General features: G+C 33.7%; 1 protein-coding gene across 7 annotated transcripts in view; it reads right to left on the reverse strand.

Annotated features, from left to right (window-relative positions):
* l(3)mbt (lethal (3) malignant brain tumor) overlaps positions 1–15636 on the reverse strand; it is a 59131-nt gene that overhangs the window by 42296 nt on the left and 1199 nt on the right. For 5 of the 7 annotated variants that reach the window (XM_069847830.1, XM_069847829.1, XM_069847823.1 and 2 more), the window contains exons 2-3: positions 14912–15020; positions 1562–1820 (exon numbers count right to left, since the gene is read on the reverse strand). In XM_069847830.1, coding sequence (XP_069703931.1) covers positions 1562–1819 — 258 coding nt within the window. In that variant the 5' untranslated portion in view covers position 1820; positions 14912–15020. Of the gene's footprint in view, positions 1–1561; positions 1821–14897; positions 15021–15636 lie in introns of all 7 variants that reach the window. The other 2 variants (XM_069847827.1, XM_069847828.1) reach the window with 2 other exon arrangements.

Below are 15636 nucleotides of genomic sequence, written 5' to 3' on the forward strand. Positions count from 1 at the left end.
ATCTGCCATTTTGCCATGAAAGCCCCCCTCTGTTAAACCTACCAACACAGGGAAACTCTAAAACGTCTGACCCACTTAACACTACAAGTTCGGAGGTATTGCCCTGCATTGGAGCTTTCAAAATCTTCATGAGTTAGAAGAATTTGACAAAGGGACATTATTTTTTACAATTAATATTAGATAAAATGCAGTGTGGAATGGTTAAGAATTCACATTTATACGAGAGGCATACATGCACAGGAACAAATGCTCAGTTTAGATGAAATATTAAAAATAAGTTCTTAAATAAACATCTGAACAAGGAGGATCATTCCTTAATCTAAGTTAGTATTATGAAGAAACTTGAAATTTCATATATTCTTACTAAATGCGAATAAATATGATTTTTTTTCATACTGATTTTCATGTAGACTCTTTTGTAAGGCCCTAGACATGGACAGTATATATAATATAACAATATTAACACGTTACTGTTTGCACTATTTTAATTACTACCATGAAAGGTTTAAGGAAGAGCTAAGATACACAAAATATGTCTACAACTAATACCATTTTTTTTTAATATTGTTAATTCCAAAATCATGTGAATAAAATATAAAAAATTCTGTGCAATTCCTATAACTTAAACATGGACAGTTTTTAAATAAACCTGCAAGGAAGTCCAAGGTTCGATCCTAGAGGTCTGTTTTCCTGCCTTGGGTTCTTCATGGTTTCCTAAATCTCTGTAGGGAAATACCATGACAGCACCAATCACAAAAGGGCCACAGCCAATTTTGGTATTCTACAAACACCATATGACAGTTCAGAGAAACGGAAATTTTTTTGCTCTTCAATTTTGAAAGCAAGTAGGCTATAAATGGAGTCATTCTAAGTCAATTTTGGGAATAAAAATTATTTCCCTTATGCCCAATTTCTTTAACACAGATATTAACCCAGTTACTATTGATTTGTTGAAGTTATCGATTTAGTCGTTCTTTGTAGAGTTTCTTGAACATCACATCCTCTAACTTATAGATCTGTCAACTACTGATTTGTTGATCAAGTTAAAAAATATCCATTAGATGCCACTACAGTCTCATTGAAATTGTTATACTACTATTGACAGAAAGAGTAGGGAATTCTTCATAAATATTCAAATGGTAATATAAAACACAGTTCATAGTAGGCAGTGATCTTGTTGAAATGTGACTTACAAGTTACTTAACTGCCTCCACTTCAGTGTAAGGTATGACACGTCTGGCTTGTCTCTGTTAAAGATAAGTAGAAAGATTACTCAACTATTAGTACAACGGAACATTTTACACTGTACTTCGAAAATTTACTTTTTGTGTCTCCCAGCTACATTTTTGTTGGTTTAAACTATGAACAAACTTTCAAAGTGAGTTCTAATCTGATATTTTGGAAGGTTTCCATGTCAGAAAATTTAGGAAGAAAAAAATCGAGAAGCAGATGTAATCTATTAACACACATAAGGGATGTGAGGAAGGGTGAACCTTTCATCAAGCATAAGCAATTACCACAAAATCCAGTAGGGCTATTACATAAATATAAGTTGACTTACTTGAGTCCCAGTAGAAGTAGTGGAAACTGGCACTGTTGCTGCACTAGTGGTTGCAACCCGCATTCCAGGTCCTTGAATGTAAAGGAGTGGGAGCATACGAGTGCCAGCCTGCTGTTGAGTTACTGGTGTTGCAGTTGAAGCTACTGCAGATTCAGATGATATGTTTGTTATATTTTCTGGAAGCTTTGCTGAAGATGCCTCACACGAAGCTGATATAGGAACAGGTACTTGCTGTGTTGCCATTGATGATACATTCATTCTGTAAACATCAATAATCAAAGAATGGTATCTTTTTATTCTCTACGGTACTATATAATAAGGAAAAAAAGAAACATTTGATCGTAAATATTGTTTAAAAGTTTTGTATTTAGATCTATAAGATTAACTAAACTCTACTCCAGAGATTCCCACATTTTTATTGAAAAGAAGCCAACTTACTGGAATTACTGTATATTTCTATCCCTCCCCTCCCCCATTATACGAAATATAAAGAGAAAGTATCGTGAAGTTGTAAGAAATAGACTTTGAAATTTCTTCAGAAATACTAGTTTTTCAATATCCTTGATACCAAAAAAAAAAAAGTGATTTTGAGCATGGTATTTCTTCTTCAGTATAGAGCAATTTCTCTTAAACTAATGGTCTAATTTTATTCATATTCAGTATCTACGAGTTATTTTATCCGTAAATAATGCACATGCAATGGAACAATTTTAGTAAAAAATGAATTGTTCATTTAAAATAAAAAAACAACAACTTTCTTTTAAGTGAATAAAATATGTAAATGACTACTTAACATGAAAACGAGCAATATTAATTACAGACTCTCCTCGAATAGTTAAATTTATAAAATCAAGTTAGATATCTTACTTTTTGGACTTGTAAAAAAATAATCCGTTTTGAGTGCAATGTGTAAAACGAACGTTTTATCTTCTGATTTAAAAGCATAGAAGCTGCCTTGGTAACTCCTCAGTTGGCAAAGTACTGGCTTATTATAAGTTCAAATTCCGACAGTGGCATAGCTTTATTTGTGGTGAACAAAGTTAAGGTACCTGAAGGTACTTCTCAGCGTTTCCCTCCATCATTCCATAGTCACTCTCCAATTTTGATAAGTTATTCATAATCATTTCAATAGTTGTTGTTTAGTCAAATGTCCGAAGACAGGTCTGAACCTTACAAGTGATACCAACAAGGCATCACTTATGAGACAACTAGGCCAGGAGATAATGGAGTAGGATGGCAGTTCTTACTAAAATAGTGCAGCTGAATGTAGTATTGTAATTGGTATAGGCCTACAGATACTATCAGTCTGAGAATGAGTAGCACACTGTTCAGGGAGTCAAAGTGTGTTCTAGTGAGACTTCACCAGATCTTGAGCCTACATGGCTAAATCGACAGCACTACACAGTCATAATATCTACAGGAGAGCGACCATTCAAACTCTAACAACTATTCCCACATAAAAGGAGTGGTAAGACAGAATAAGCCTCAAGCTCTCTCCTCGTTATAGAGGGGGAAAAAAGAGCACAGAATATTACTTAACTGATATGGTAGGTTGTTTGAATAACAGTTGAAGAAAATAAACTATAATTACAGGAATGTCATTAACATGATTAACAAAATTGTACTGATTGATACAATTCGGTATCCTTTCTGTAAGTCCTACATAAGAGATCAAAATTCTTGAATGAATACAGCAAGCTCTGAAATTCCTTTAGAGTTCTCTTGTTTCAATACACATTTGGGCGAACCTTTCATCTTTATTATAAGTTGTCCCAGTACAATTTAATTCTGTTATTTATTTTATGTTAGATGAAACAAAATTATTTCTAATTTCTGTAACTATAATTAATTTCTTGAGAATAAGGTGTTTAGGAAAATATTTGGGGCTATGAGGGATGAAGTTACAGGAGAATGGAGGAAGTTACACAACACAGAACTGCACGCATTGTATTTTTCACCTGACATAATTAGGAACATTAAATCCAGACGTTTGAGATGGGCAGGGCATGTAGCAAGTATGGGCGAATCCAGAAATGCATATAGAGTGTTAGTTGGGAGGCCGGAGGGAAAAAGACCTTTAGGGAGGCCGAGACGTAGATGGGAAAATAATATTAAAATGGATTTGAGGGAGGTGAGATATGATGATAGAGACTGGATTAATCTTGCTCAGGATAGGGACCAATGGCGGGCTTATGTGAGGGCGGCAATGAACCTCCGGGTTCCTTAAAAGCCAGTAAGTAAGTATAATTAATTTCTAATCTTTTGGTGTACATGTCTTCAATTATCCTAACTTTCTAATTTTATAGCTTCCAGTTTGTTTTTAATAATTTTCCTTAATTACCCACAGTGCACTTTCGTACAATAATATTATAGTGTTAGGCTTTTATAGATATTATAAATTTAATTTTAAAATGCGACCACTTATTATAAAAATTCATATTAGGTGGATGAATGTGTCATATTCTTTGAATAATTTATCTAAAAGATGTTGAAATTTTAAAATGGCAGTGCTAGGTTCAATTCCCTATATCATCACAATATTACGTTGTTTAGTTTAGCCAGATAATTTCCACAGATGGAAATCGCATAGGTGTACTGTTGAAAAATAAAGGTTATTAAAAACTCCTTTTCACTTTCAAAATATTTTTATAAAACTTCTGAAAATTTAGCCTATATACTGCTTAGGCCTATATACTGTCAATTTTAGGTCATACATCAAAGAGAGAATGATCACATTAAAAAGAAAAAAAGGAGCACAATCCAATGATGTTTTCCCACAAAAATAAATTATTTACAAAACATTTAATAGATAACTATTGTTATAGATTGTTGTTTAGTCAACTATCCGAAGACAGGTCTGAACCTCATAAGTGATACCAAGAAGGCATCACTTATGAAGCAACTGGGGTAGGGTGGCCAGTTCCTTTTCCTCAATTGCAAACATTGCTTACTAGCTACATATTACGCTAGTCAGACTACAGATGTATACAAACAATTGAAGACATTATTACAAAAACTGCCCTAATCATTTTTAATGAAATTGAGTTAAGGACATATTTGCTACTATTTTGAATGTTTATAGACTGAAAAAAACAGCCCATGTCAAGTGCAATAGACACAAGGATAAAACACCAGTTGAATGGGAATAGCTGACATGTGTTATTCTTTTATTTTTTATTATTCTTCTGAAAAATACCAATTTTGACAAGGGTTGTTTTTGTAATAATGTCTTCAATTGTTCTTTCTCTGACACATATCATCAAGTGAGATGTACTGCCTGATAATAGATGTACATATCAGCCAGAACCTCAATCAAAGGATCTTTTATAGGTATTAGATGCTATTGTGTTTCGAACAAATTTTAAATTTTCTAAATATATTCTCATATTTATCAACATTTAGTTTTAATTAAATGTCCCCTTTCTAGCATTCTGATCAACTAATACGTACAAACATTTGTATTTAACTATTTTTGTATCGACACAGCAAACTGGGTCAGTCAACAGCACTTAATACACTAAATTAAAATACAATATAATATTTGCTAAAAGTGTAGCTTTACTGTCCAGCAATGAAGGATATCGGTAGCTTCATTATTAACATCATAATAATTCGAGAGAAAGAATCTTTAAATATTTAGCTTCGTTTTTTTCTATGGTTCTTCTACATCAATACAATCACTTCAAAGCTTAATCTGAAATTATCTTATTAAACATACACATTTTTCAAGTACCTACTCTCATGAGGCTGACACAATGTGTTCTTTTATTGCTCACAGTTCTATTTCAAAGTAAAACCGACAACAATACATGCAACAGTTTATTAAAAGAGAAAGGTGATATTTATTCCAAGCATTTTACGCTTCATGTCTTGTCTACACACAAAAATGATAATCTGCATCAAGGATATGAAAATTGACAAGGACTATTCAATATTACGTTTTATCGTTGGCGGTATTAAGGAAATACTGCATTATAAAAGGAACAATTCTAGTATATGACACTGAATCTCCTATGGCTGAAAGGCACGGATATCAAACTTCACAATACTAGCGTGAAGAAAGCAACGCAGAAACCGTGTTATTCTTGTGTTGAGAAAATATTAATTTAGTATTATTATTTTGGGTTGCATTTAGTAGGTACTAACTGTGAAATCTAAATAATAAATAAGAAACAGTTGTATGTAATTAGTTTCATTCTAATTGTTAGATAATGTTATATTTTGTACATAAAATTTATTTTATCATTTTGTAAAGAATGTCAGGGCTATCCAACTGGCGACTCGACGATAATTTTACGGGTCCGCAAATTCATCATCGTCATTTGTCATTATTATCATCATCAAAAACAACAATAATCAGTGGCACGTTATACGCAGAAAATAATCTCAAGAGGAAGCGTTATAAAACCAACATGACGTACCGTAATGTACGTAGTTATGAAATATTAATAATGCAGTAATGCTATGTCCAATACGGAGGAAAGAAAATCAAATTTTCTATTGTTGCTTGTGTTCACTTGGTTTTAAATCTTTGTCAGTGTTGTATACACAGTCGCCTGTAAGTTGTCCCCTATTAAAGCAAGCAGTCTGTCATCTTTTACAGCTTCGTAAGTGACGAAATGCATTTTTAAAGTATAGGCCTATTTAATTTTCTGTGCAAAACTAAAGAAGTCTTGGGAGGTGCGGGGGAAAGAGGGAAGGCGACAAAAATAGATAGCAACATTAGGCAAACAATGGTAAACAAATACTGTATTACAAAGCTATAAAATCATGAGGAGCAGTAATTCTGGAGGATAACCACTCCAAGATTTTGAACTTTTCCCCCTCCCCAACAAACGACGATTTTATGCTCGATTTTTCGAAAGGCACTAATACAAAAAAAATTTCGAATGTAACCTATCATAACTTAACCCAAGTAAAACTAGGCAAACCTAACCTAAAGGAAAAGATCGAAAATCGCGGAGTGGTTGTCGCACAGAATATCGAAGGAGCTGACAATGAAACTGATAATTTCATTATAGTTTTGAAACTGCTCGAGATAAGCACTGAGAGAGAAATTGACCATTTCCAAGTAGGCCTATCTCAGTTTATTATACCTAATGAATTTGGGAATTACTTCTTCTCACTTTATTTACAACGTCCTATTCAGTAACGAGTCCGAATTTTAACGTCTTTGTTGAGTCCTATGCCAGAAAATAAATGTTTTTACGTAATCACAATTTAACAAAGTTAAGTTAAGGCAATTGTAAGTAACTTTATAACTAGTAAGTTACTCTAAAAAACACACGAGATGAATAATGAAATGGATGATAAATAAACACGTCTGCACTTCACTTAAGCAGACTGATGACTCTCAATTTGACAATTAAAATTCAAAATATTTAATTGATTAAATGGCGATCTTACTCGTGTTAATTGTGTAAGTCGCACATGCTTACACAATTAACACGAGTAAGATCGCCATTTAATCAATTATTTATATTCAAGTGTTAAAAGTAGTGTACGAAAGATTCAACATGGATCAAAATATTTACCTAATTTTAACTGAATAATGTTGCTGTATGTTTATTACACACCTAATTATTTCTCTGGTATTTTAAAACTACAAATATTTAGAATACCGGTACCATACACCATTACCTACTTACTTATGGCGTTTAGAAAACCGGAGATTCATTGCCACCCTCACATAAGCCCACCATCAGTCCCTATCCTCAGCAAGATTATTCCAGTCTCTATCATCATATCCCACCTCTCTCAAATCCATTTTAATATTATCCTCCCATGTACGTCTCGGCCTACCCAAAGGTCTTTTTCCAACTTTCTCCATTCTTCTGTAACTACATCCCTCTTAGACCCAAATCCTAAGCACCTTATTCTCAAACACCCTTAACCTCTGTTCCTCTCTCAAAGTAAGAGTACAAGTTTCACAATCATACAGAACAACCGGTAATATGACTGGATGGCAAAAGCTTCTCAACCGAATAATAACAGGCATTTTCCATATTTATTATGCGTTTAATTTCCTCCCGTGTGTCCTCTATAATATGATATTATATAACTGAACATAATTAAAGTCAGCAGTATGTAACTTGTAGTTGTCTGTGTGAATTTTTTAGACATGATTCTCGTTTGAGTTAGATAGCTTTGTTGTAGGTGGGCTTAAAAAATATGAGTAGTGTAGACATATTAATAAATGTTATAAATTAATTAAAGGATGCAGATAGGAGCTACTTGGCCACCTATGTAACTTAACAATAACTTACGCCGAATTTCCTTGAAAATACGACCCAGATGTGTTGTTTGATATTACCTATATTATACAGATACACAAAGATATGACATACATTTCCCAGGCAAAAAGAGAAACTCTACTGCTATGCAGCCTGACAGTAGCTTGCAGTAATGACTCTGTATAACTTAATGATGTACAAATCCTCTCTTATGGAAAATAATCAATAAAGCTGAATTACTATAATACAAAAAGATTACAGCTTCCTAGGCAAAACTACGTAACATTTATCATAAAAATAATCTATGAGAGAAAAACGGACACAGAAGATATCCTTACCAATATTACACAAAACAATGCTATATATACTACAAGTTTTGTAAGATAACAAGAAAGATAAACAACATTCGTGTATGTAACTCACGACATCATACAAAATTTTGTCCAATATTCTTTTGAGAAGATTAACTCCATATGTAGATGAAATTATTGGGGATCATCAGACGTGATAGATCAACTATTGATCAGATATTTTGTATTCGACAGATATTGGAGAAAAAATGGGAGTATAAGGGTACAGTGCATCAGTTATTTATAGATTTCAAAAAGGCATATGACTCAGATAAGAAAGAAGTTTTATATAATATTTTTATTGAATTTGGTATTCCCAAGAAATTAATTTAAATGTGTCTCAGTGAAACGTATAGCAGAGTCTGTATAGGTCAGTTTCTGTCAAATACATTTCAAATTCACTGTGGGCTAAAGCAAGGAGATGCACTTTACTTTTTAACTTTGCTCTAGAGTATGCCATTAGGAAAGTTCAGGATAACAGAGAGGGTTTGAAATTGAATGAGTTACATCAGCTGCTTGTCTATGCGAATGACGTGAATATGTTACGAGAAAATTCACAAATGATTAGGAAAAATACGGGGATTTTACTTGAAGCAAGTAAAGAGATAGGTTTGGAAGTAAATCCCGAAAAGACAAAGAATATGATTGACTCGTGATGAGAATATTGTACGAAATGGAAATTTATCCTTTGAAGAGGTGGAAAAATTCAAATACCTGGGAGCAACAGTAACAAATATAAATGATACTCGGGAGGAAATTAAACACAGAATAAATATGGGAAATGTGTGTTATTATTCGGTTGAGATGCTTTTATCATCCAGTCTGCTGTGAAAAAAAAAATCTGAAAGTAAGAATTTATAAAACAAATATTACCAGTTGTTCTGTATGGTTGTGAAACTTGGACTCTCACTTTGAGAGAAGAACATAGGTTAAGAGTGTTTGAGAATAAGGCGTTTAGGAAAATATTTGGGGCTAAGAGGGATGAAGTTACAGGAGAATGGAGAAAGTTACACAACACAGAACGCACGCATTGTATTCTTCACCTGACATAATTAGGAACATTAAATCCAGACGTTTGAGATGGGCAGGGCATGTAGCATGTATGGGCGAATCCAGAAATGCATATAGAGTGTTAGTTCGAAGGTCGGAGGAAAAAAGACCTTTGGGGAGGCCGAGACATAGATGGGAAGATAATATTAAAATGGATTTGAGGGAGGTGGGATATGATGGTAGAGACTGGATTAATCTTGCTCAGGATAGGGACCAATGGCGGGCTTATGTGAGGGTGGCAATGAACTTCCGGGTTCCTTAAAAGCCAGTAAGTAACTCATTCACTGACTTTGCCGTAGTGATTTTCAAATGACATTGGTAATTTTTAAAATAACTGAATGGTCAAACACAATGTTTAGTCAGACCTTGCAGAATAAATTAATATGGATATAACTGTAGTCAGTGCTGCTTCCTTCATGAACATTTTATACTATTGAGAGTTTGGCAGAGAGAGCTGTTTACCATTCATTACTGTGTAATTCGGAGTGGACATTGGAGGTACTGCAGAAACTGCATAACATCATCTTAATGGGAAAAGTGCCAATATAAGAGACGAAAAGTGTGCCATGGTGTATGCCTATTAGAAAGCTGGAAGGTCAAACTGTAAGACCACTACAGAACTGAAGATTTCCAAATACGGTGTTCGCTCAGCTTTGAAGCGTAAAAATGAGACAGGGACCCACAAAGGCCAGACCCCATAGTGACGACCACGAAGTACACCTTTTGCAGAAGACAGGCACATGATTATTGTAAACAAGCATAAAAGATAATGTTCAACTGCTGAAATCTGTGGTGAAATGAACAAAACCAAGGTGCAACCCATATCTGTGTTATAAGTGAAACATTATTTGTGTGAGGTAGGTGGTTTACATGTATTGCATTAACAAATCTCCTGTAATACGTAGACATAAAGCCATGACCTGGACTCCACAGTCATGGACTTGCCTCCCACTAAGCTGCTGTGGGACAAACTGAATCGGAAGACAAACCAGATATCCCCAAGCAATGTAGAAAAACTTTGGCAGTAATTCCTTCAAGTAGGGGGGGGGGGGTCTGTGAACACAAAATGTTACAAAAACTGACAGCAAAAATGCCACAAACTTGCTCAGGGTATTTAAAACAAGGGGAAGACACACTGACGAACAGTGTAGTTTGAACTGTGATATTACTAGTGTTGTATTTGTTTGTTTTGAAATAATGTTTACATTTTGTCCAATTCTGCATTGGATGGCCCTGGGTTAACATGTTTTTCCTTTACAAAAGAAAGCCATAACAATAATGACGAGTATGCACAAAAGGATCTAAAAAGATTTTCCAAAATTTAAGAATACTGACCTTACCATGTAAGCAGTGCTATCATGGGGGCCATACGGAACCATACAACATATGGAAACCTACAATGTTTTAATGAAGATTTTGCATCTATGCAGTCATACAGTGTATGGGTGCCTATGTTTTGTACACAGAGATCTGCACTGATCTTAGATCATTCTTACTGTTCCTAATATATCTTCTTCGATGTTCATAAACATAAATAGTCCACCTCAACAGTGTTAGAATCCAGAACCATATATAAAAGAATGATGAAAGGAATGATGTGCTCCAGATACACCTCCAAGATTCATCCAGACAAGTGGGCTTCTACTGTAAAAGCTTAATTGGATCTTCTTTAAATCAAGCTTGTAGGCCTATTACAACTATAAGTTAAAGCAAAACAATTTATTTACTTGTTTCTTAACATAAAAACGTCATTAAATGATAATCAGAGGGATAGAAAGAGGAGAGTAAAATATATTTTAAGGCAGAAAAGTAAAGGATGGGGCATATGGTCAAGGAAAGAATTACCATGACAGCAATGTTTAAGTACAGAGAGTTTCTATGCAGAATGGTCCGAGGTAGTAATATTCTGTAGGCTTAATGACGGCAGTGCAAAGCACCTGTCCCAAGGAACGTAAATGGTAAGAGGTGGAGTGAGACCAATCACAATTTGAATAGAAGATACAAATTAGATTTCTGTCTACCCTCTTTTAGCCTCGGTTGTTATAAAAGAGAGTTCACTATTCATGTATTACAGATCAATGCAGTGTTAAATTTTCTTGAAGCTCTGAAGAGCCCAAGAGAACATTTAGAACAGGAATAACAAAATTTCTCCATATTCATATATTCTACTCAATTGATGAATTGTTTATGCTTGTAATTTGAATTAAATCTACTTACTGTGTATTATATGTTTATATATATACATCTTGATTACACACTGTATCACTTCGGAATATGTATGATAAGACTTTCTCGAGTTAAATTCTAACATACATGTTTCGATCTATTATGGGTCATCTTCAGAACTGGTCGTAACTGGCGCCTCTTGTTTTGTTTCCTGTTGTGAGGATGTGTTCGTGTGGTGTAAAGTGAAGTCAAAGAGTGTGCAGAACATATCACAAATGCTAACCACACCTACAGAGACATCAACATAGACATGCAAATACTACACATCCAACCAAAAAGCCAGAAACTAAACACACTAGAACAATATGAAATATACAGACACACAAAAACAACCCAAATGAAATTCTCAACACACAACTCAATTTCAGAACACGCACACTCTTTGACTCCACTTTACACCACATGAACATATCCTCACAGGAAACAAAACAAGAGGTGCCAACACCAGCAACGACCGGTTCTGGAGATGTTAGAAATGTTATGTTTTATTTAACGATGCCGGATGTGCCGGAATTTTGTCCCGCAGGAGTTCTTTTACATGCCAGTAAATCTACTGACATAAGCCTGTAGCATTTAAGCACACTTAAATGCCATCGACCTGGCCCGGGATCGAACTGGAGATGACCCATAATAGGTCGAAACATGTAAACAAGGTACCGGTACGTTAAAATTTAACACAAGAAAGTCTTATCATACATATTCCGAAATATATATATTAAACGAAATGAAATGAAAAACCAATTTTCATATAAAATAAGGGAGAAGAGGAAGACAGTTTGAAGACCATGGCAAAGATGGGCATCATATTACAGTATATCACTTTGTCAAAACAGATTGACATGGCCTTGAGCAGAGTGACAGGAAGGAGAAAGACGATTATGATGAAGGCACGATAAAAACAAGTATCTTATACTTCATAATTTCTGATAAAAAGTTAGGCCTATATGAACACTTCAACCAATATTTTATGAAGTCTGATTATACTGAAAACAGGTCACCTACAGATCTTATATTTTATCTCTGCCTGTGTGCAACATCACATTTGCGGTGGGGAGGTGAGGAGATAGCAAAAGGTAATGCTTTTCAATACACTGACGCTTGTAGCTAAGATAAGCCACTTGAAATTTAACGGCCACTGACCGACAGAGATATAATGAAACATATGCAACATCTGATGTGAGCTGTAAATAAAATTACACTCTCGACTTTACATGTGTTTTAATATAACATTGTATTAGTACTCGAATATTAAAGAACACTGAAAATTGTATAAAGAACTTTTCAAAATGAATTTTAAAGTTTCCAAAGTGAACAAGAATATCTTTATTCATTTCCTCTTCTGCCATTCCAGTTGTCACGGATGTTACAGTTTTACTATTTTAAAACTTTATATATTGAAAATGAAATGGTTTTTGTCAATTTTTATTAGAATCAAGTTAGAAGATCATATCATTTTACAGAAAAAAAAAAGTTGTCGAATAAAATTTATTATTATTGTAGAAAATAAAGACAAGGTTCTGTTACAGATGTTACATGAATTTTCGTACCTACATTAAAAAAGTTGTTCATCTTGACCTCATCTATCATACCTTAAACATTGTGAACGACCTTTTGATCATGGAGGATGTGCGCTCCTAGACCCCTAACCGATCTACATTATCAACGCCCCTAGTGGCAAAACAGTCGATGTATATGAATTTTCGTACATAAAAAAGTTGTTTCTCTTGACCTCCCCTACCATCCCTCAAATGTTGTAAACGAACTTTTGTATTACCTTGTATGTGATCAGGGCTATTACACAGCCAGTACCTGTTAGATTCAGTGCCCATAAAACTTATAAAATATTTTCCTTTTGAAAATAAAAATTAGAATATTTAAATTTAGAGCCCTATCTATGTCTTAATAATAAATAAATATTTCTGAAAAAGACTTCTTCATTGGAATTCCCAGGTTAGCAGGAATGGCTGTCTTTTCTCTACTTATATTAAGCACATTTTTATAAAATGTTAGTACAGTCTTGTACAGTCAGTCTTGGATGCTGTTTTTCTTTTAATAATTCATAACTGATAAACAATTTGTTGAGTGGTGATGCTAGTAGTGGTTTCAGTGTTGGGTTGCTTACCCAAAGTTAACCCTGTCCATCCCCATTACACAGAAATATTGCACTAACTGGTAAAAATCTACTCCCACAACAATTTTAATGATACAAGGCGCAAAGGAGAAGGGTTACCCATCTTGACTAAGTTCTGGCTATCTGAATGTACCTGCTCCTCACTGGTGTAGTTATTGAACTTGTATCAAATACAGTCTCCAGGTCACATATAAGAGTGACAAAATGTTTGAGTGGAAACCTATATGAATATGTACTAATATTAAAATGTTCTTAGAGGTAACAACAATTAATAATTATTCTTATACAATTATTTTTGAATTAACAGTTATGAAAGTAAAATATCTGTTAAATTGTGGTAGGCCTATTCCAGTGGTCATCAGCATAGTGCATCCTCTTGCTAGAGTCTCTTACCCGCGGATAAGAGACTGCACTATGGTGCATCCACGGTTGCTGGCATGTATGCTCTCTCCCTCTTCCTACTGCACAATGAGGCATCTTAAGTTGCACTGCTTACCCTTTACCCATTTCAGCTAGTGCTGATGACCACTAGCCTAATCCAATTGTTAAAGTGATGATAAAAATTACTGAACGAAAAGAATTTTTCCTAATCATTACATCAAAAATATTTTTAAAGTTACTCTGATAACCTGAATTCTGAAAGGCAAACCAATGAGGTTACTCTCTTCATTACATCAAATGCACCAAAATCCAGCTTGCCACCTAATCACATATGTGTCATGTCATGAAATTTTGCTGTAGGAATTACGAAGACCACAAATGAAAATGACAACACGATATAATTTCGAGTCAAAATTAATATGTGGGCTTTAGCTTCACATTCCTTTCATGATCTTGTGGTATGATATTTTACCATAGGAATGAATTTGCCTTTACAACTGTAAAGTGAAATGAACATAAATTTACATCCCAGGCTAGCAAGATCAAAAATGTTTTTTTCCTGCCAAAGACTTTGAAGTAGCCTAATTTCATATCAGTAAAACTACTTTACCATGCAATCATATTAATCTGAAACAAGAACATAACATGAAAGCCTTATTATAAAATTTATTTAAATTAACTCTTGAAAAAATATCCATATTATCTAAATTAGTATATTCTGTTTTTTATTAGTCATTTTGCGTTTCAATGGCTGACCTTCATTTTTTACTGTTAGAGGAAATTATGCTTCTTACAGTATAAGGCTATAGTAATCATTATAAGTAGTTTATTATAATGAATGCTACTACCAATCACAGTAGTAAAGAAAAAAGTAGAGAATACGATATATTCAACATAGGCCTAACACTGCTCTAGAAATAGAGAACTATAAAATCAATTTAAGATAAACATGAAGTAGTAAGTACCTGATTTCACTTACTGTTTTCACTTTGCTAAAGTCAGCTACGTTACTTCCGACTATTCATTCACTGAGAATAGTACCCATATTGCTTCTATTGAGTTATTAATGAAAATGCATTTCACTTTATCTGTAAATAAGAAAATTGTTTGAATAACAAACTGAACTTACAACAATGGCCACTACAGACTATTAAATAATTGCTTTTATTTGCATACATTTAAATTGTATAAATTCAATTTGAAACGGTGAAAAAGGCTGAAAGTGCAGTGAAAGTAATCGAGAGAATTAAAATTTTAAATGTAGTGCAAAACAATACTTTACTTTAACTTCATTAAAACTGTATAGCTATAGCCAATATAATGTAATCTTGTAAAATTTGGAACTCTTAGACGGGAAAGTATAACACGGGAAAATAATTTAATATGAATATTGAAGAAGTACACATCCATGCGAAAGTCAAAAGTTATAAAAAAAATTAACAAAAATATATTAACATTTGTTTAAAAAAGTACTTGCCATACGGAAACATACATCACGATTACATGATATAATTAAAAATTTGAGACGCCTGTTACCGAAACATTAGTCATGAAAAAAATATAATTTAGTTGTAAAACATTTTATAATATTCTCGTTCGAAAAATGAATAAAATGTAAACAATTCTTTAGTATCCTATTAAGTAAAAGGTGGGGGAAGAAAGTAAGATTGCTGTCTCGCAGAAAAAGTTTTAATAACTGTTCTG

The sequence above is a fragment of the Periplaneta americana genome, chromosome 15 (assembly GCF_040183065.1).
Source record: "Periplaneta americana isolate PAMFEO1 chromosome 15, P.americana_PAMFEO1_priV1, whole genome shotgun sequence".
Classification (NCBI taxonomy): Eukaryota; Metazoa; Arthropoda; class Insecta; order Blattodea; family Blattidae; genus Periplaneta; species Periplaneta americana.